Source organism: Ischnura elegans, chromosome 7 (assembly GCF_921293095.1).
Source record: "Ischnura elegans chromosome 7, ioIscEleg1.1, whole genome shotgun sequence".
In the NCBI taxonomy this organism is placed as follows: domain Eukaryota; kingdom Metazoa; phylum Arthropoda; class Insecta; order Odonata; family Coenagrionidae; genus Ischnura; species Ischnura elegans.
The window spans coordinates 65966775-65990774 of record NC_060252.1 but is presented as its reverse complement, the minus strand read 5'-3'; the positions used below and the strand labels follow the sequence as shown (position 1 = coordinate 65990774).

The 24000-nt window shown below is 38.4% G+C and overlaps 3 protein-coding genes across 5 annotated transcripts in view; 2 read left to right on the top strand and 1 right to left on the bottom strand.

Annotated features, from left to right (window-relative positions):
- Positions 1–24000, bottom strand: part of LOC124162640 (phosphatidylinositol 4-phosphate 3-kinase C2 domain-containing subunit beta) — a 117259-nt gene that overhangs the window by 39355 nt on the left and 53904 nt on the right. The window lies entirely within an intron of this gene.
- On the top strand, positions 5472–7166 carry LOC124162646. Its single transcript, XM_046539240.1, has 2 exons — positions 5472–5672; positions 6647–7166. Exons 1-2 carry the CDS (start codon positions 5669–5671, stop codon positions 7009–7011), a joined length of 369 nt encoding a protein of 122 aa, XP_046395196.1. The 5' UTR covers positions 5472–5668; the 3' UTR covers positions 7012–7166.
- Positions 13145–15635, top strand: LOC124162647. The gene is made up of 2 exons (XM_046539241.1): positions 13145–13268; positions 15032–15635. The coding sequence occupies exons 1-2, from the start codon at positions 13265–13267 to the stop codon at positions 15358–15360; spliced, it is 333 nt and encodes a 110-aa protein (XP_046395197.1). The 5' UTR covers positions 13145–13264; the 3' UTR covers positions 15361–15635.

Here is a 24000-nt window from a genome sequence, read left to right as displayed (position 1 = left end):
TATCAGCTATAAAATAAAAGAGCCTCAAAGTTTTACCTGCATCTCCAAAATCTTACTAAGCTCCAGTATAGTCGATATACACACCCCGGCATGCGTCTCATTTCAGCAACACCACGGCCTCTCTCGACACCATGCGTCAATGCGGTGTTCATGAACTGAAATGTGATTCATGCGGGGGTGTGTATATCGGCCAAACTATAGGAGAAACTTTGTTACTCGTGCGTCCGAACACAAAAGGTGTTTAGCGAACACTGACCCAAAGTCTTACTTCGTGAAGCACCTAATGGTAGAAAAACATCTCTACAATTTTTATGTGAAAATTATTCGTTTTCAAGAAAAACAAGACAAAAATCGGATGTGGCAGAATGGTGGAAAATAGTGAAAAATAAAAGGAAGAAATTTGATTTAGGTACTGATCAAAAATGAGAATATGTTAGGCACTCCCCCATCTTTCATGCTATCCCTTTAATTGTTTTGTAACCCCAACTTCCTTCCCCAAAACCTTTTTACCTTCTGACATGACGCAAGCCCGGAATTTCGGTTGCATTGATATGTATGATTTTATATTTATTAACCATGTACCTGTAATTCCCCCCCTAACCTATTCCCCCATTCTTCCTTCTGATCCTTCCCTCCCCACTAATTTAGGAAGATATAGATATCTGTCTGAAATAGAAACATGCTAGTATCTGATGATAATTGCAAGGCAGTCTAAGACACGTGCAGTAGAGTTGTGAAATAAAATTAAGTGGGCAGTACGATATCTTTGTGTATCAATTAGTATGCCGCTTCAATCCGGAAAAAAAGTTGAACTGAATTGAAAGATATCATAAAAATTACAGTATGGGGAATTCCGTCAGAAATCTAAATTAGAAAGGACTATTAAAATGTGAACGCAAAAAGAATAATGCGATGCTTCATACGAGAATTAAACAGAAAATAGATCTTAATCCTTTCCAGCCAGACAAAAAGAATGTAGGTACATGTATATAGAAATCCATACTGTTCATGATATGGTTTTGAAATTGAGCCCAACTAACAATGACTCAAGAAGAAAACAAAGTTCATGGCTATTAAGCATGTGAAGTAAAGAAATTAAAACTTTTGCAGAACGTACGGTAAAAAGCCAAAAATGGATTAAAACCGATCCATTCTTCAAAAATGAAGACCTATTCGTTTCCAGAGAAATTTATCCGTCAAAATAATTAATGAATGCATTGAAAAGGGTTTCAATTTTACTTAATGATGTAAACTTCCAAAGGTAAACACGAATTTGCAACGGAAAAAAATCGGCTTTGAAAGGGGATCGAAGCGCAGCATTTTGATTCCATGAAGTGTCGTGAAACTTCATTTCCATCCTTTGTATCGCTGTAATATTAATTTTTCAAACCCGGCGGTTCGTTTGCGTTCGTGTCAATTTCGCTCGAATCATTAAAAACGTCAAGGCATATCAAGGCAAAAACGTCAGCTGTTACTCAACGTTATAGTCAATGATTACAATAATAATTAAAAATGAAATACAATTCAACGATGAGATCTGATAATTAATTATCAGTCAAAGGTGTTATAAAAAATATTTCCGATAAGTGTCGGAGTGCAAAACGAAAAATTCATTTCGATTGAGATTGAAATCTCAAAGATATTTTAAGGGCAACGATTAGACATCGAAATAAAAGTCAATTTCAACCAAGCGATTCAAGATTTTGAATAGTTCAGGCGTAGATTTCTGCACGTATCCTGGGTGATATACGATGGAGAATGTGACCATCATAAGTCACCTACTCTAAGATTGATTGGCTGCAGCTCTACATCAGGCCCTCATATTCGGCAGAACTTTCATATTTCTTCTCCTTTGTATTTGAAACGATACGTTCTATGAGAATTATAAGCCATAATTAGAAATAAAATATTTCAACGGGATAATGCTTTTTTATGGACAAAAGTAAAAAAATCTTTTCCGAACGTACATAAATATTCCGCATTGTTGCATTAAGAAATTCCAAGAGTATTCCACAATTTCGCAAAATCGGAAACCCATTCCAACCCACTCAAAATTTACCACAATATGATTCAAAATTATATGATATATTTATATTACGGCGATTAGTTTTGAAAATGTGTCCTTCAACTGCTGAAAACACACCCATCATTAGGGTGAGAACAAGGTGAACAGACTGAGCAATTAACACAAGAAATCGCAAAAGAAAAAGAGCTATTGGAATAAATGAAAATAAGAAAGCAAATCTCATCGGTCACTTACTCAGGCAGCGCAACTTGGTACAGAATATTACTTCACATTTGCGTTCCATTATAAGTAATAGGCAGGACCTTAACTTTTCAGAAAAAAATTCATTTATATATACACAAGGAAAACGTCAAATATGATTGACTTTGCTTCCAAAGTAGTCGAGAAAAAACATTTAAATCACTGGAATTTACCTTGTGTGGCATTCCTTTCCCTTTAACTTTTGCAGCATTCATGTATATACGTCAATTGATATGAACCATATATCTTCACTCTTCAAATTTACGAATCTACAACGCCGAAAATTTCTCCTCAGGAGACACTTATGACCGCACGACGCAACGGTTTCACTGTCGTAGCAGTCGACATCTTCCGGACGGTGAAGAAGTAAGAATTGAACGCAGGCGAAAATATCATCGCAAGGTAATGACACAATGCGATGGATTTTCAGTCAACTTGAATATCCAAAATCATCACGATCTTAAATAATTTTCTAACATCTGTTAGCGGCTTTGCACCAACATATGAAAACACACTGAAGAGGATGTCAAATTTCGTGACGATATTACGAGGGATGTTTATCTTCAACCTACGATGGGTCGTGAACAGAAGACGAAGGAATTGATTAAAACAGATTTCATTGCTAAATATTGGGCACACTTGTGGTGTCTTACAACATTATCGCCTCGGCGATTGAGGAATTGATCGTACCGGTGTACAAGCTTAACTTTACCTTCTTCACAGGATGTTGCCGCCAATGACCTCCATTTCGCCTTCGGCACTAGGCACTAAGTCGGCATTGCACGGCGGTTGATCGAAAATGTCCCATTAAAATTCCTCAATGAGCAGGTGGGCTGTATCAGCGCTGAGATGACGGGGATTTTCATGGATCAGAACACTTCCAGAAGTCAGCATGTCTCTTCTTTTGTTTTGAACGGGAATGGACCTATTGTTTCACACTGAGCAGCTGCATTAACGCTAAAATTCTCTTTTGTCGGAATAAAGGTCAAGACAAGTCCATGGTGAAGCCATTCGGCGAGTTTTCTGGCTGTCGCTCCGCAATGGGAAATGGCACACTTGGCGGGAGAATCAATTCAGGCAGTGCAGTTAATGAGATTGCAACCAACTTTAAACTAACAACTTACGGTCATAAATTACTAAAGCGTATGGTGCGGAGGACGCGCAATTGCCCTACATGCGTAGTACCCACCTGTCGCTCGTATGGTGTTTATGCTGAGCGATCGGAGGCTGAAAAAAAAGTCCTCGTACAACGGGTAGTCCCTTAGAGCACGGTTCAATACCACTTGTCCATGGAGGCGCTGGAGTTTCAATCCATGCACGCCGTTCTCTCTCATCTGTATGCCCTTCTGTTATCTGTCTTAAGAATAGTTAAACCAGTGAGACTCCGCACTTCTCCTCCTAAATCGTCTCGCGCGCAAAATTTTGCGTCATCTACGCCTCGCGAGGTAAACAGAATCAAGACTTATTGTTAGAGAAAAATCAAGGGTGATTAAAAAAAGCACTTGGGACTTTTTCTCTGCATGACGAAACTTGATAATGGCATTAGCAGAAGTTTCCGACTGATTTAACACCAACAGGTGCAGGCCTCGGGATTTTGTTTGTCACTTTCCTTCCAGGAAAACTCAATATCGTAAAACCTACCTTGAGCGGTACCTAATCTAAATTGATACATAATCTTAACCAAAACAAATAATGGTAATTTAATTGAACTCTTTCCATTATGAATCAGAGAAAATTCATGGGTGTATGCTTATAAATGCTTTGTACTCCATACTAAAAAATTTTTGTCAAAGGCCTGATGATATCCGACTACGGACAAAATGCGTTGTCTATTACATAATAAATTTACTGAAAATAGTGAAATAAGTGTGCTTTTAAAATCAGAGACGTTAAATGTCAAACATAGAATTGAATACCTACACCTAGGATGGCATTCCAGATAAGATGTCAATAACACCAGCAAGGTGGGTTGGCTGATTATACACATGGACATTAGTCCAAAAAGGCAAAGGGACGTCATTCAATATCCATTCCCGGTGTATATTCAGTTAACAGCGACATCCGACGTCACTCCAACATGGTAAGGAGTCCCCAAACACTCCATTTTTAGCCAAACGCGAAAAGGAATGTCTGGCGTTTTTCCTAAATATCCACATATATTTAATGATTTTCCCAAGAATAATAAGCCTCAGTCGGTTTATTAAGAGCAGAATGCCCACCCTCGATTTCTTCATGCTCTCGAGTTTAGGAAACTATTATTATGCAACCAATATTTTAGGAAGTCTTTGCGGTCCGAGTAATACTTGCTGTAACATCCTGATTGCATATTTGTATGAGTTGGAATAGTGCCTTTCGCATTAGTTTAGGGGATAAAATAATTCCTTTCATTATTATTTTGTATTCGCTACGTAAAAGAAAGATCCCCCAATTCCGTTATAAAAACGAAAGTTCTCTTTCTCGCATGCGTATCTCTGACGTAGCATACAATTAGACGCTACGTGGAATAAAATTAACTCTGGGCGAGGGTGTCTCTAGGCCCAGCATTAAAAAGTAACGCCAAGCCAGAGGCCACAAAGTCAATATTATATACGTCATTCATACAGTCAGCTCTACTGTACGCGGCACCGGTGGAGCTTACTAACCAAAGAAAATATCGACAAGATAGATAAACTTGAAAGAAGACAACTTAGCTCATTTTTTTTTAAATAAGACAATGGTTGGGAAATCAAGCGGTGTATTACATCAGCAAAGTGACGGCAGTTAAAGGAATAGTACAGAAAACAGCAACCAAATATTTCGACGAACTGGCAGCCAGAGATAACCAAGCCATCAGTGTAATGGCAACTTTTAAAGACACATTTAATGACAGATTCCGTAGACCGGAAGATATATTAAACATATGACGAGAATTCATTTTTTTTATGACGAAAGCAACGGCGTAAAACTAAAGACAGGGGTTAAAAGAAGTCAGAATACTTCAAAATCCAACATAAAAAAAGTCCACACGATAAAATTAACTCTGAAAGATAAGCATCATCGGCTGATGATGAATATATATCAAATATTTTTCCTGATGCCGTTCTTGGTAGATGGATATGACAAGACTCGATAATCGTACACCTGAATTAAGTGACGTAAAATTTGCACTTGCGACATCCCGATTTCAGTGGGCGTCGTGGTGTAAAGGGAAACTACCATAAGGAAGTCATAACGCGGAAAGATATAGATAAGAGGAGTACGCACATATATAGATGAATTGAAGGTACCATACAGCTTTTTATAAACAAGCGATAATGCACCACACTTCGGAGGCTATCGGCCAAGATTGAAAATTCCCTACATTGTGTTTCCAGATATCGGAGAACGATCGAAGACGGCAGATGACCTGGTAACCTCCTAAACATGAGTAAGTTCACAAATATTAAAAAAAAATTACGTTTCAATTTCACTAGGTGTGCCTATTCCTAAAGTGATAGCAATGAATTGTTGTATCGACTAATTTTGATAGAACTTTGACTTCACCTTACTTTCACCAAAACAAATGGCATAACCTTACGGTTATCGATTTCTTTTTAGGCAACCCGATCCATTTATAACGCCCAAAGTCATTAAGAAAGCGATAAATGCCGTCGTACTTCGATTACCGGGAAATAAAGTCTTCACTATTATATTTAAAAAATCATTAAAGAAGTATTTAATGGTTTAGAATGATTACTAAGGTAAGCCATTGGCTTTTAACTTTCGCTGTCACTTCCCGAAATTGTTTTCATACCCTTCTCCATTTCTCCTTCACGTGGTCCTCATAAAAATATGCGACAACGCGCAAGCTACTTGACATCCACTTATAACCGTGAATAGCTAAGACGCTACATTCCTCTATCCTCACGAATGCATAAAGCCGCTTGTTTAAAAATTAACTGACTCTAAAAATATGAACAGAAAAACAAACTTCAAGTACATAAGGCATACATAACTCAGCAAATATACGCGCAAAATATTATTTAATCATGAGGTCGAAGGTTGAACAAAGTAAAACCAGTTGAATGAAAGGAGAGGTTTTTTCATTAACTTCCTCTGACTGGAAACTCGGAGCACTAGAAAGCTGGCCGGAAGACCCAGTGCTTAAGCTATTAAGTTCGCCTATGGTATAGATACGGTCAAATTTCATAAAGTTTCTCACTTTGTTATCCTCTAACTTTGGTGTCCTGCAATTTCGTCAATAACTGTAGTGCAAAGGTACAAATACATATTTTTTTTAGCCTAAAAGGGTCAATAACTATGCCAAATTTTAGACGAAACGGAGACGTTGCTTCACTAGTTTTGAGTCGACGTGGAATGACTCTTAATTGGAGACTGATACTCATCCTCGTTAAATTGCAGACGAACTCATCATACTCTACGTCGGGTTAGCTGTCACATTCGCCATACTTGTGTTGGGGCTGGGAAAAGCCATGCTTTGGTGTCGGAGAAACAACCGCTGTAAATTCTTCATCTCGGAAGCGACGGTCATGGAGGTGAGGACAGTTGAAGTAGCCGCTCTACCCCCGCAGACGCACTGTCACTGCTGCCAACCGCCTTGGACGATTACCCTGGACCCCAAGGCGGTAAATCCAATGACACTGACGGGCTACCCTCCTCCATGGCCTAACGATTTTGTATCCCCACGTATGGGATTCTATTTCCTTGAGCCACCTTCCTACGAACAGGCAACCAACACGGAGACAACCCATCATGCAAGGATATGAGGAAACCACACCGTTTGAGAGTGGAAGTTTATCTTTTCCTCCTCTTGTATCCCATCAAGTCTGCTATCAAACGATCCGACTTACAGCCTTTGTGTCACCGTAGGCCCCAGGGGCGCAGCGAGGGGGGAGGATTGGGGGATAAAATCTCCCCCAGAGCTCAGAGAAATTTTTGAGTTTAATCCATTTTACTTAATTGGATTGATATTATTAATATCTAGTCTAAGGATTAATAAAATATCCATCAGAAAGCCGTAAAACTCACCATATTGAACAATTTATCTTAAAATTCCGCAATGCATTAATCTCGCACCTACCACTTATCCTGGAGGGTATTCCTTACCCCCACACACCCCGGTATTAGTTTCACCTAAACTGCCCCTAGCCTTCATTCCTCGCTACGCCCCTGCTTGGCCCCACGCACGGTGAAGCGGTCATGGGTGCAAGAATTACAGTCCCAATCATGTGCAATCTCATATGTGATAAAGTGATGTTTGGGGTATACCAAACTAAAGTATACGGGTACGTCTGCCGTCGATAAGTCTACTTCAATGCCGACAAACGAGCGTGGTCAAAGTGAGTGACTCCGAAGCAGTGAACCCACCAAGATTGTGTTTTGGCGATCCACGGGTACTTACAAATGATGCCACAGTGACAGTGTTCAACTTGAATTAACTTATTTTAGTTATTAGCTCCAGAATGTTATTTATTTGTATCGATGTACACACGATTGCTGATGAAGCTTTAAAACTTTAAAAGAGTAAATAAATATCCGCAAAATTGAAATAATTTCAAGATAATGATTAGTTTTCATCTTTTTATAATGCAATAAAAATTCGGATAAATTCGTATGCTCCAATTTTTTTCAAGGTGCTCATGGATGTTTATTCTACTTGAGGCTACAAATATGGTATACACTTGGTCCTTCTTCACACTACAATGAAGACGAAAAAATATAACTCACGAATTTAAGCTGAAACGCAGTTTCTTCACATTTACTAACTTGAATTATGGTTGTTGCTTGTAATTGTCGCTAGAGTTTTCGTATTTCCGAGAATTTTGATATTTTTACGACCCGACGTCAAAATGGTAATTAGCGACGACGATAAACAATATATATATATATAATTAATATATTTTTTCGATTGGTCACCGATTTCACGATAACTAGCGTCCAAGATTTTTTAAAGATAGGAGAATTTGGCCACTTTTATATCAAATTGAAAGTTCCCCACTTTTCCAGACCATATTCAATTTTCAGGTTGCCTGACATTGATTATCTCACGTAATGTTTACCTCAACACAAGATAAGAATTTTATTAACAGCAAATGAGTGTTAACCTTGAAGAAAATTAAGTATAATCAAAATTAATTTATATTTCACCGTTATGGAGCGCCACCTGAATGGCAAGATAAGTTCAAATGAAGAAGATAAAACTAAGGCGGAAAGGAAACCTAAGGGAAACGTAGTATAAACCTAAAGAAATATAATCATTTTACTTTTGCAGCAATGAAAATTTTTCCATTTTTTGTTTCATTTTCCCTGATATTCCAAGACTCTTCAGAGACGATGAAATTCCCCAAATCTCCCAGATTCCAAAAGAGTGACCATCCTGAAATAGCATGCCTCCTAGACACTAAGATTAAATATAAGTAGATCACTCTGAGTGGCGGCGAAAAGTAAGCAACATTGAAATTCCTGTACTTCAATATTAATATGGGATTGCAAAAATTAGGAAAATGGAATCCTAAACAACAAATTCAATCAAAATCTTGACCCCTCCTCTCCTTCGTGGGTACTAAATGAAATGATTAAAAATATTTGATCTATATGAAAAACACGTAAACAAAAGCTAGCGACATAATCAGCCAATCAGCAATCTTCCCAGACATGTAAATGTCGTAGAGGGCGATTATGTGATCTGGGGTGCACCATTTCAATCTTGATTACACGCGAAAAAGCCAAAAATCATTTCAATATATCGATGGCTAAGTTCTAACAACACGTACCTAAAAAATAGTAATTTTTCAGGAGAGCAAAATAAAACGATTAATTTTTTTTACTTGCACACTGAAATTAAAAACCAAAAGTTCATAAAACTGAAAAAGAAGCATTCAACTCCAAACAAAGAGTTGTTTTTTGCTTGTATTTTATTTTTTAATGTTATTACACTTGGTTTAAGATACCTATCTCAAACCGGCCGAATTTGAGATACGTGTTGTTAGAACTTAGTCATCGATATACATTTTCTTTTGTTCCAAGACCAGCCCCCTGTAACTTCCTATCCCAGCCCGCTGTGTTCCATGTTCCTCTCTAGAAGCTAGCTCCGCTTAGGTTTGGGGGTAGCGCCACAAGCACAAGAGCTGTATTACAAAGCATAAATCACATTGTAGCCTATAATATAGGCTACGGTCGGTCTGTTCCTCATTTCCAGGATGTATTGCCTAAAAAATCCAATGCTACGCAACGTGATGCTCCCAATGGGCTCTTCGACTGGTGGCGCCTCTACTGGCCACATATATGAACTGGCTTCATCAAAGGAAAGGCTAGTTACTGATTACTAGATAACCAGAAAAAGGCGCCTCCTCGGATTAAATGAGAGAACGTTCTTAACTGCACCCCGTGATAGGCTCTTTTTCACTATCTAAAGGCCGTTTTACACGGTACACGGAATAGCGCAGGTTAGAGCTGCATTAATTTCTAAAATGGCGTGGAATTGCGCGAATGCATGAACGAAATTAGAACATGGGCTATTTTGCCGTCTCGCGTCCACGCATTCTCGCATGTGTTCTAGCAATTCACCGCTTCACACGACGCGCTTTGATTACGCCTTCGCACGTATGTCAGATTGCGCAATTCCGTGTACCGTGTAAAACGGCCTTAACACCAGAGTCCTCTATATTGCCATATAATAACTGAGAGAGTAGTGTTGAGAGAGAAATCTAGAGGACTCTGTCGTACACGTCTCTAAAACGCCATCTCTTAACAACCAAGTAATGTAATGTTACAGTTTGAATAGGCGGATTTCGTAAATCGACAGCCTGAAGTTGATATTACTTTCATATTTACTTCGCCATAAATTACCTTAGTTCTTGCGGTATTAAGGGATATTTTAATGTAGCATACGTGAACATAACGAGGTATGATTTCCTTGTGAAGGCTTCCGCGGATTGATGCAACGGAAAATCTAAACCTCCCAGCAAGATACGACACGATAACAATGTTGTTCTAAAATGTAATAAAGAAGAGTATTTTTTATTTTTGCGACTTAAGATTCAGAGGCCCAATAGGTGGACGATGAAATGCCCGTCATCTGTAATTCCTTGTTCTTCGGCAAGTGAAATCCAAGTAAACAGAATATCGTCGTCCCCACGTATATTTAGATCCTCTTTTAATCCTCTAGTGCATGCAAAAAAATCAAATATTACCAGCGACGCGAGTGGCAGTACAAATCCCATGAAATCTTGCTCAAATCAACGTATTTGAACGACAGTTCAAATCCTTTATTTGAAGTAGTTGCTAAAGATCACACACTGCGAGAGCCAGCCGTTATCAGTTGTTTTGCAGGTCTTAGAAACTGCGACACACGATACGACGAAAAAAGTGAAAAAGAGACAACAATATGAAGAGAGAATAAAAATTTTCAAGATCAATATAGATGGAATACATTTTGAAGGCTTTCATAATTTCAGCTAAAATTTAAGAGAAAGAGATAGGAGAGGAACAAGACCTTCAAAGCGACACTGCAGAAAGTTGCCATTGTAGCGTGAACCCTATGGGCCCTATTTCCTCATTCTTCAAATTTTACGATTCTGTTATGCCATTCATTCCGGAAATTTCTCCTCGTGAGACTGCACTAACGATCGCATGATGGGTTCACTATCGTAGCAGTCGACACCTTCCGGACGGCGAAGAAGTAAGAATTGAACTCAGGCGAAAATATCATCGCAAGGCAATGACACAATGCGATGGATTTTCGGTCAACTTGAATCTCTAAAATATTAAAGACCCATCATACTTCTCTAACACCTGTTTCCATCACTGCACCAACGTATGAATACACACTGAAGAGGATGTCAAATTTTGTAACGATATTATAACGTGTAGTCAGTCCCTTATAGCGCAGTTCCATATCACTTGTCCATGGAGATGCTGGAGATTCAATCCATGCACACCTTCCACTCTTATCTCGATTGCCTTATGTTATCTGTCTAGATAGTAGCTGAACCATTAAGACGCCGCCCGCCCTTCTCCTAAGTCGTCTCGCGCGCACAAATCTGCGTCATCTACGACTCGTAAGGTAAACAGAATCAAGAATTAGAGAAAATTCATGGGTGATTAAAAAAAGCACTTGCGACCTCCTGCCATTACGAGGAAACTCGATAATGGCATTAGCAGAATTTTCCGGCTGATAGAACATCAACAGAAGCGAGCCTTGTGATTTTTTTTGTTTTGATTCCGGGGAAACTTAACGCCGTGAAACCTAACATTATCGAAACCTATGCTAAAAAGATACACATCTTACACCAAAACAAATTATGATACATAAATTAATCTCTTTCCATAAGGAATTAGTGAATATTCAGGGGTGATAATAAAAACCCTTCATAGACACTAGATTTTCACAAACGTTTGTCACAGGCCCCATGATATCCTACTCAGGCCCTTACACTTTGCCTATAAAAGAAAAAAAATAGTGATCATTTTGAACTAAGGGTGCTTCCTAAATAAGAGATGATGGCCGCTACGTGAATCACGTCTTAAAGCGCTCACTTCCACTTTTTTTTTAGAAGGTAATTCCAAACATAGCAATCTATAGTCTGTACACCGTAGGGTGGCGCACGGGCCCGACGGGTACCTGAGTCGGTATTTTTTTCAATTATATACTAGGCATTCACCGCAAAGCAGCGACTATTGATTTCATGTTCTTTGAAAGAGCCAGAAGTACTCCGAAAGAGTTACTAGCTCATCAAAAGAGTTGGGCGACAACTAGCTTTACGGAATAACACTCCACAAGATATTTATTCTTGGTCGTAATTCACATCAATTTCATTTAGTATTCTGGCCGAAAGACAATTTGAATGGGAAAGGATTTAGATTCCCCAGACAGAGGTGGCTTGATACGAAATTTACACCATCACGGTATGCACCCATATGGACCCAATTATTGTTCGCTTTCCCTCGAATTTGAATACCGATAACTCGCAGTCCGCAATCTATACCTATATGCACCAGATCAAAAAGTTCAAGACGTTATTCGAGAATATCCAAATAGAATAATAAATAAATTTTATGGCCCAGTAAACTTCGTAGCGCCTCCATCATTAAAAAATAACATAATGACGAAAGTAACAGCACAGTGTACCCAATACATATTCGTGAAGGCGATGATGGAAAAAATTAACAATTATTAATAATATCTTCTGGCTTTCTCTTAGGTTTTTTGTCAATTTTTATGCAAATTAAAAATTGATTGTCATTTCCTTTATCCAACGTTTCGGTTTTCGTCATAATCATTATCAGGGCAGCACCATTTTTCCTTCTTCTCCAAGTAATTAAATCGCGGGTTAAATCTCGTCCATCGCTATAAATTTTTATAGTTAAATTTATAGAGATGAAAGGTAATCCAGCGATTCCATTAATAGGACGAGAAGAAAATACGAAACCGTGATGATAGCTGCAAGAGGAACCGAATCATTGTCTAAATAAACTAAAGAAATGACAGTAGATGATTAATTTGTACAAAAAACGACCAGCCACTGAGAAAACGAGATGACATTAGAAATAGCAGCGATCGAGACAACCCATCACCAGTAAAGTTCACTATTGTTCGCTGAATCAGGTCAGTTTTGAAAAATCTGCATCTTCTGTTGATGTTGGATAAGTCGAATATTTCTCCTGATGCTATTCTCGTCATTCTTCGTAGATGGAAGTCACAAGACCTGATTCCGTTTACCTTACGTACGTCACGCAAAATTTGCACGTGAGGCATCCCGATTACATTCGGCGTCATGGTGCAAGGGGAAACCACCGTAAGGAAGACATCACGCGGACAGGTATAGGAGATAAGAGGAATACGCACATATATATAAATGAATTGGAGACACCATCCACAGCTACATGGACAAGCGATAAGGCACCACACTCCCGGAGACTATCGGCCAAGATATCGAAGCGAGTTCGAACGTTCCCTGCGCTGTTTCCAGATATTGGAGTACAATCGAAGACGGCCGATTACCGGCTAGCCATCAAAACATGGGTAACTTAACGATTTTTTTTTTAAATTTATGATTCAATTTCATTCGGTGAGCCTAGTTATAAAGTGATGGAAACGAATTCTTGTGTCGACGGCTTTTGATAGAACTTTGACTTCACCTTACTTTCAGCAAAATATATTAAGATGAAAAAAATTAAGCTTATCGATTAGTTTTTAGGCAACTCGATCCATTTTTGACGCCCAGCGACATTACGAATTAGATAAATTTCGTCGTAATTCGATTTACGCGATTTAAGGGTCTCCATTACAATATAAAAAAACATTTAAAAAGTTTTTAACGGTTTCCGATGATTACCAAGGTAAGCTGCTGAAAGAATAATAAGCAAAGTAGCTTTTGTTATTTTTCATGCCGGCTATTCCATTTCAGAGGTCAAATTATAATTATCTGGTTACAGGAATTATGCCGACAAAGTACGAGTATGTCCTAGGTACAACCACAGCATTGTAATTAAACTGACGCATACGACATGCTTGGCCAGAAAATATACTTCAAAGGCGATAAGTTCATCTATGCCTACTTGTCATGATTACCCATTGTAGACAACAAAAACACCTACAAGGTGCAAACCAGTTATGGTGTAAATATGGGAGTTAGAATACTTCAACTGGGCAATTCCTTACTTCGCAACCTTACCCGGCCAAACCTCTGTTGAGAGAATTTTGGAATACAATTGCAGGTAGAAGAAATGAATTTAATTGAGAAGATATAAAAAGGAGACGGATTGTGTGGATGGAAGGAGCACTAATGGGGGAGGGTATGTTGAAAACGGCGCTAATGAAAGCATGTAGGAGAATCAAGGAAGGGAGAGAACGAGAATTTGAATCGGGGATAAAAAAATAAAAGTTCTTACGGGGAATCGAAATTCCGTGCATGATAATGAATTTAAAAAACCTTCTTTTTAAAAAAATACAGTGCCACTGTGTAAGTATATAAAGTGGAATTCACATAGCGCAAGATAAATCATCATCGAAGTAATAAAGCGACCGTTACCAAATTGGTTATAGGACTAGCAACATTGATTAATTCACTTAAAAGAAAAGCATGATCATTAATTAGCAGCATCGAAACAATGCCTACAAGAAAGAAATATACTTGAAACCTACGGTAACATAAGACATTTTATTACGTATACAATCAATTGACGATGAGCATCGGATACGTTTCGAGCATCTTCTTCACCATGGTAACACAGAAAATGATACTCCTTCCTCATAAAGCGAAGCGTAGCATTCATACAACATTATTTGGGTCATGCATTTATTGCTGACTTTGTGAACACGATTGCTAACAAAATTATTCTTCGTATTCTAATCGTTCTCCTGTTGACAGTTTTCAGATGAAATATTAAAATATATTACTTTCTGACCTCCAAATGTTATTATTTTTAATAGTAAATTAATTGCTTGTAGTAGTTGAGTTTGCATATTAAATAATAGTATTTTAGTGCAGTTAATCAACTGTTAACTTTTAAAATAAGTATGCAGATGAATTTTGTTGAATGATTTCCCGTGTACTTTGCATTCAGCCTCTTAATTGTGAAAATTTTATTGATTTACATATAATTTGTCACCGTTAGTTCCAAACTGTTGACTTTTCTATTTACGTTGATCATAAAATATATATTTTTTTGTTCTTACGGGGTATATAACTCTAGGAAAATTTATAAATTTCATTCATTAAAATGTAATTTCTGCATTAAGTTTTTTTTAATATAACCAAAATGTAACTGTAATTTTCTTTACAGGTTCGGCGGTCACAATAATATTTTCGACCCTCGGCACCATCCTTGCCATCGTAGTGCTAGTCCGACTGATCATCTACCTGTGCAGGCGACGTCACAGGCATCGCCACTGTGCCCACGACGCCAAAGTGGTGGAGGTGATCACGGTGGAGAACGCGGGCCACACGCCCTTCTGTGCACCGAGGCAAGACTACCAATCGACGGGATGCAGCACATGTCAAACGCACCACGGCCACGGGTACCAGGGTTGCACTTGCAACCACCCGCCGGCTGCTGCGCCCTACGGAGCGCATCCGATGCCGCCAACGCACTACAACCATGCCGCCAGATGATCCTGACACCCGAACGCCGCAACAAGTGACTCGATCGAACATCCCTCAGAGGGTTAATAAACATTATTAAGGCCTACCTGGAGCAATTTTATGAAAATAATGAACTCCAAACTGCATACTGGTCTAAATGAACACAGCACGTTCCGTATCATGCCCAGTTATGCAAACATTCGTTCATCACTCACAAATGTTAATGTCCTACGTAGCGAATCATGCTCACGACATGATAGTGTATATGTGTAGTTTTTTTATGTTTTTATAAATTTTGCACAGTACCGGCTTCAGTTTTACTCATAGCCTGTATTTTTACGATTGAGTTCACCTAAGAGATGGTGAAAATATGTTTATAAATCAGTGAACTAATTCGAGCTAAATCTGAGTAACGCTCTCCATTGGCTGGTAGAAGTTTTTAACGAATCGCGAATGTTCACGATGCTCTATCACTGTTACCAATCACAGGTCAACAATGCCAGAATTGGTTTGACGCAGATCTCAAATCAACTCTCCTTTCTGCAAATATTCACATTTGCGCACGCCTTTATCTCTTATATCGTTGATAAATATTTATTTAGAATATCCACTAGAAACTTTTCCAACAAAAAAAGTCCGCGCTTACAACACAATTTCATTTACGAAGAGGAAAAAATTATTTTCATGACACACACAAAAATCTGTCCTGGATCAATCGTATTCCCATGAGCCGATCCTATTTGGCCGAGAAAATTTCACGAGCATCACTTGCTAAACCGCTACAAACCAATGTACCCACAAAAAATAATTTTCCAAACAGATATTGTGCGCTCTTTCCTACATTCATGCAAGAAGGCAGAAGTACAGAAATACCACAGAGGCGCCAGCGAATACTATATCAGCATTATTTCATGCAGTAAAAAAAAACCTGGACCATGCATTTTTAAAGCTATAATATTTTGCGTGAAAAATAATCGATTTCATGCAAACTATTCACTTAGCACTATAGAAATGCATAGATGAAAATATTTAGAGTGTAAAGGAGTATCGTCCGCTCCGGAAATGGCATGAGACGTAAAGAGGACCTCAACCCATCTACGTCCAACGTCAGAATTAACCCGATATATAAGCTTTTTATCCCATATTTAATTGTAATTTACGTTAGAAAATACAATTTAGAAATATGTATAATGGTCTCAGAAATTTACTTTCTGTGAAAAAAAATAATGGCGCACCTTTCGTACCTTCGGCGTAATACGGGTAGCTTACCTTAAATTGCGAGTAAAATTGTCAAAATCTCTTCTAAGGCTTTCTATTCGCCGACTTTTATATCTAGAAACAGCTCATATGATTTTCTATTCACGCTTTTCAATCATTCAATTATCATTTAAACGAATACCTCGACATTTTTAATGACAACGATAAAAATTGTTGAGTGCTAGAGCATACTGCAAACAAGTGGGTACTCACAAAAACGCAAAAACTATTGTAGTACCAGTGCCTTCTCCTTGAGTGCCTGATCCTTCATCTTGACTGATATTCATCAATATCATGGCCAATTATACCCTTTTCATGGCATGAGGTAATAATTTCGTGATTTTCTGCCTTTTTTGTAATGGGTGATGAGCCTTAAAAGTATATTCCGATGTAATGTTGTTATTCTGTGTATTTTTTATTTATATTTGATTGTGTTCGGTGTATTTTTCTCCACATAAAACGTAACATCAACCGGTAAACTGTTATTCGTTGAATGATTACATAAGTTTGTACATAAATCGCTGCCCTCGCATTCCAATAATTGAGGAGTTGCCTCCGTGGCTTTCTACCTGCATTTTTACTCTATAATTAGCATTAGCGCTGCCATGAAGATCAACTCTAACCTTTGTTATACATACAATTCTCCCAAATCACTAGTCACTAAGAAAATATAAAATCAATAGCAAACAAATCACAAAGAAAAACATACGTAGTTAAACAGATTTACAAATAAGTTTACTGTCTTAAGAAAGATAAATTGGTATTCCTCAATAGCATCACCAATGCAATCGTTTTTATGGTGCGTTTTCGCATATCTGGTCGTAAATGGGTAAATGCAATCGATAAAGAATACAAAGTAAAGAGAGGATGAAAACTTATTACAAACTACACAATAGTTTCCTCCGCTGCAGGAAACATTGAAAAATCATAGATGTGGATGGATAAGTGTCTGCTTTCATAGGAGGTATCCCTCTTCAACTTCTCGTCCATTAAAAAAAGGAATCACAAATGCGATGTAATCAGTTGCATCCCACACCGTATAATTCAAACTATAGAGCGTAATGTGAACTACAGTATGTATGAGTTATTGAGCAGGATTTATTACAGCTAAACAAGGTACTTTCACCAAGTGCCAGTTCATGGTATGTGTTCTGTAGCAAGACTATTATGAGGCAGCCCATGTCGTACTTTACAATTTATAACAAAACTAATACATGCAATTATCCAATTCATGTAAAGCTATTTTATTCTCAATTTTCCACATTCGAGCATGAAATATTGTGAAAGAATTACTTTCTGGAGAACTTAACGGTACAAGATAAGGAAGCATCGACCTTTGCCAGCCTAAGCACTTTATCCATGGGCTCAAAGCTGGTGGTTCTAACTCTAGAAGGATTAAATAGGTAAGTGAGTAGTATATGTTTGCTTTGGAGCTGTAAATTAGAGGGAAAATCTGAGCTCTCATACACATAAATACACAATAATCCGGTACCTACATATCAGGATCGGTAGACTTAGGTCCTGTTAAGCGGCTGCCTCTTTTATTCGAAGAATTCTGTAAATATGCATGCATAGGAGCTGAAAAGTGACTAAGACGAATAATTGATAGTTGAATGACATTATTTTTCAGTAACCTATTACCTCAAATATAATTATGAAAAACAACTAAAGCTATGAAAACTTTTCCATAATTTTGAGAAAGCATAAAAGCTATAGATACACACTTTTCTCGTGATTATCAATGATTCGGAGCGTGTGTTTATGACTAAAGCAGCGGTAAGGCAGACGATGAAAGAGGATGCGTATTTAGGTTAAATGGAGAGGGATAATACACAAAATCGGTATTTAACATTTCATAAATTCTATATTTCCAAGTGAATATCAACTAGGCAAATACATCCGACGGGCGGCCCATTTAAACGGATTTATTTCCAAATAAATCGTAGAACACTCAAGATTCTGTTCCGGGACAAGTAATCTGGTGACCTAATTATCCATAATCTACTGTATCCAGATACAATTCAAGTAAAGCGAAACCAAATCTATTGCTTTAAGACCATGAGAAAATTCAATACCATCACTACCACTATCAGTCAAGCCAATAACTGTTATTCCGTCTCCAAATGTTTTTTTCGACATTCCGCACCCATCCTCTCCTCGAATACTTTACCAAAATGATCTTCTTGTGAGAATTTCAGAACGGTAAATGATTACTGAATATGAGCACCTGAGCTCTACGGCGTTCAATAGAAAGGTATAATGAAGTGCCCCAAAAGCCGTATCGTAACAAACTTGTCCGTTTTACACCGACCCGGGTTATACCTTATTGGATCACTTCAACCCTGTGCTGCTGTGAAAATATTGTACTTCCGCATTGACACGGCCCTCTTGGTGGCCGAAATAGCGCTACACTCACTTCTCTTGTGTTTATATACATCTTGGCCTGCTCTTTTGAGCTTATTCTCCTGGTATTTTAAGCTTGCGTGAGTGAGTAAGGGTCAGGACTTGCCGGTTGAGAGATTGTGTGAAGTCCCTGCGGTCTTTCGCTCCATTCCCGCAAACAAATACAGGCTTTTGGAGTCATTCATTATACCTTTTTTTTTACGGAAAATGGTATTAACTGAATCAATATCAAAACAAAACACTCGGAGCAAATAGCAGAGAGAACGGGCATTGCAACTAGTTAGATACGCTGACTCTGACGTGCGAGAGTGGGATCGATATTTGACCGCTAATAGGGATACAGTACCAGAAAAGCTCTAGATTTACAGAATAGACGGCAGAGGTTGATATGGAGGGAGGCAACTACAGGTAAAATCACTCAAACCCCATCAGATAAGATCTGAAGGGATGGTATATCACTTGGGAAAGGGTTACTCGACGCACATTACGATTCTTTCCCCAGTCTTCCATAGAGAGGTGGTATCGAATACTTTTCCGCAGTGACACACGCACGAGCAAATACGCAAATATCCGGAGGAATATTTGGGCACAAGAGGGAAGTACAAGGACAGAGACCATCGAAGATATGTGGGGTGAGTAGAAATTATAAGAAAAATAAATTGAAAAAATTTAACTGGAATTTAGAGACTACTCGCCAATAAATTGCAGCCTAGCCGTCTCGATGGATAGCGGCGAAATACCTACCCACAGTAACGACCCGTGGAAAAATCCGTCCCTAGTACTAAGGTAACTTACGCCATATCAAATGGTCTGTACGAGGCATTAAGATACATTAAACATGTTCATCTCGATTTCAGATTACATTTAACTAGCAAGCATTTAAAATAAAATGGCATTCAGAGACACACATTGTAAATGCCTAATGAAATCGCGTACCCCTACCTCCCATTTACCCTCCTCTCACGTAAACACTACCGAGATGTTCATGACAATAAAAATCTTACAGTATACCTCAGATATCAAAATGAAAAGTGTCGACCGAATGGGGGTAAAACTGTCATTTAATCTATTAGTACCGCCGGGGACAATTTTTTAGCAACATTAACCCTCCCTTTGTTAACCAAAATTAAGCTCTCCACACCTGAGCAAGCCACAATTAGTTTCCCGAATATGCGAATCACCTCTCCTGTTTGGACAGCTCGTACATTACTCAATTATAGTTTGTCAAACTTCCACCTCTATTATATTTTTTGGCTGTCACGTATTTATTATAAATCCTGATATAATTCAGAGCTATTAAAGAGCGTCACCCGAGACGATGTTTAATTTCTTATCTACCAAGAACCCTCTTCGTAGATTTTAAATTATATAATCTTCATGTAAAAAAATTAACTTAGTAAGGGTCACTAATATAATTTTAAAATCCCGACCCGGGTTTCATAATATTTTAATGTTATAACTGACTGACTGAGCTCAGGTAATCTGACGATGTAACAATGTTATGAAAAATTTTCTTGGATATTTCATTTTTACTAACACTTGAAAAAACTAGTGGTATAAGTAAAAGTTAAATATCCAAGAAACCTCATAATGGAATACCACAAAGTGAAGAATGAGTTGGTGAATTTTATGTTATGAAACCCAGGTCGTTCTTTTTCAAATGTATTAGCGAACCAAACAAATTTTTTTCATTTTCCATAATGGAAAGGTTTCACACAGTTAAGCCTGAAATCGTCAGTTATAATTATTCGGTAATATCAGAATCATTTTGTATTCACTGATGTTCATGTAAAAAACATTACACTGCATTCCAGATTTTTCCGCAAGTTACGTGGGCGTATCCTTCGGCGTTCTCGTCGCAGCCGGAATAACCTCACGAATCATGATGTACTTGTGCAGGCGGCGGCGTCGAACCCCTGCGGTCGACCAACAGCCTAGCGTCACACAAGAAGTCATCCCGGAGCAGAGGCCAGTTCCACAAGTGGTCTTCAATAACACTCTTCACTTCATACCCATTGAATGTCCATCTCCCTGCACTCACTATCCCTTGGATTTCAGGGCTCGCCTCCCGCCCATCAAGGAACGCCCGAGTGAGACTTACTCCGATATAGATAAGCAATCCTGCAGCTCACTTCCCTAAGGTTAAGGGTCAACGAAGCACTGTACAACTACAAAAAAAGTAATTACCACGAAGTTTAACAAAAAACTTTCAGTTGCGGTATCCATGACAATAACTAAAAATGGTAATTTCCACACTTGAATACAAAACTCCACTACCAAACATGGTTTCAACACACATCATTTTCAAGGACGTAGATTGACATGAAATGACTTTGAAAATTAAATAGAATGTCGAAACCACGGACGGTAGTGGATTTTTATATTTAAGTGTAAAAATTACCATTTATTTTTTATATTTTATCATGGATGTATCGCATTTCCACCATGTCAAGCCAGAAACGATTTCATACGTTCAGTTAAGGTTCTCCCCGACTTACAACCAACATTATTTTAAAACAATGGCGTCGATTGCAATAAACTTTTGGGGGGACGGGGTTCCGGTAGGTCTAGGGAGGTATGAAATACTTTCCGGGATCGGGGGAGCTCTCTCGGAAATAGAAACTTAATAAATCATGGAAATTGTGATTCTAATTCATTTTTTACCCCATTTTACGCCAATACGGTAGTTTCCTTCATCAAAGAAAACGAAAGGCATTGATTGCCATTCGTTACCCACCATTAGTGTATTCATAATATAAAAATTATATGGTTTTAGAAATACCGGATTAGACGAATGGGAATGGTCAATTTTATCCTCATTTGAAAAAGGCCAGATTGGCGCCCATACGATACCACTCCACGTGACGTCACAGGGACCTAGTTCCTATACGAGTAGATAGGAGTTTTACATCGTCTGAGATTAACAATGCATGCATGAGGCACAGAGCTCAGGGAAACATGTCTTAATAATCACCTATTTAAACTGGCTATGGTCGGAAAGTTTCCTTCGTTTGATAAGGTATTAACAATCCTCATTTAAGCCAAGCGCTACCTGCTAGCAGGGTACTCTGCTACCTGCTAGCATCCTGCATCGTATCAGCGCTCAAAGCCTCGCCCCAAGGTCACCTCACTTGGCGGCAGCGGGAACCAGAACGACGTCACACCAGGTTTTCCCAGCATTCATACTTAGCCGACGCGTTTTCGCGCGTTTGAAAATTTTCACTTTTCATTTAATCGCGAAAAATAGATATCGTCATTTAAAAATCTAAAATCGTGAAATACGTACTCCAGGAGTAATTATCTTTCGATTTAGGCAATAAAAAATAATAGGAAACCACCCTATTCGTTAGAGCCTCATTGAATTCTCTGGGGGACCCTGTTAAATATTGGGAGGAAAACGTCCTCCACTGGATTGACGCCAGTGTTTTAAAATATAAATTTCGAAAAATCCCCAAAATTTATTTTCCAAAATTTCATGACAATCGCACGCACGGTGCAGTAGCAACACAAAATTATTCTTTATTTTCATTCATAACTTTATTTTTTATCAAAACATCAACCTTTTGAAGGATCGCTTATAAAAGTACGTGCACTTCACGGAGCGAATACACGTCAGTCGGCTCAGCAACGTTTTCGTCTAGAATTTGGCCCCGTTCATGATTTAATATGCCTGGGTACAAATGTCATTTCCATCTAACGACTAATCCGACGTACGACCAAGTCTTCGGAACGTATCCCGTTCATAAGTCTCAGAGTACCTTAATGTATCATCTGAAAACGTAATTTGGTTAACGCATTGAGTTATTTACTGTATTGAAAGGGATTTTTTGTACTTCCACTTCCACTAGGGTTAATGGCGAAAGTCACACAGAACGAGACACCGCTGCCTAGCGGCGCCGCCGAATAAAATGCGCGCGAAACGGCAACAGATATAATGCTTACATGTTCTTGGGCCTACTTTAATGGAGTCCCTTGGTACACACCCTGGAAATTTCAAGACGATAGCGTCAACCAACTGCTGCTAGAGAGACAAACCGATACGTTAAAGTTGGTAAAATTCTTATTAACCCTGTTTCTCACTTATTAAGGCGGCGAAGGAAATTTCCTGAGCAACACACTATTTTAGGGAAACGAGTCCGTAGGGAAATCACGAGACAAGAATCCTACATTAAGTATGTTAAGCAAATTCAAAAAACCCGATGCACTTAAACAAACTTTAAAAGATAGAATGAAGAAATAGTACGTACTTCATAACTATCAAATCTGACACAAGAACAATATGATGGATTAACAATTTCATATTATATACATGAACTTAACAACTCATTATTACGGTACTGAAAATAATACGAGAAAACTGACAAAAATCAATTTTAGAACTCGCGCGTAGAGAAGGGCGTCTCCTGAAATAAAAACATTTTAAAACCGGATAGGTACTGTTCTTTTTTTAACACACATGACCTACTCAGGGCAAATGCTTAGAGAGAAGACGTCCAAAAAAGTAGTGATTATATATGGACTACGATTCCATCGACTCTTATTGAAATTAAACTAAGGCTATTGACCATATAATTGCACTGGAAAGTTGGGATAAGTCGACAGCCAATAACAATCTCAAGGTAATCAGTGTGAAATTAAAAATTCCTGACAATCTGGGAACACAGCAGACTTGATCAAACTCAGGGGGAATAGCGCGGCACGTACTCAAACGAAGGAAAAAAATTATCATTGGTGTATGTATTGGCAGTAAATTTCATGAATGCAAGCATGTTTTGCAGCACGGATCTTTGGCAAACCAGTTCGAACACTGACGCCAAAATTAGAATACACCCAATACCTTGTGCCACAGATACATGAAAGAGCTTCCCTTGTTCACCACACTTTAGACGAGTACCGAAAAGGAATAGACCGGAGTACTCTACGGAGAATTTTATTGAGAAACCCCTATTTTTATACCTGAAGATAAAAAAACGGTTCGACCTCGAAGACACAGTTGGATTCATCATATCA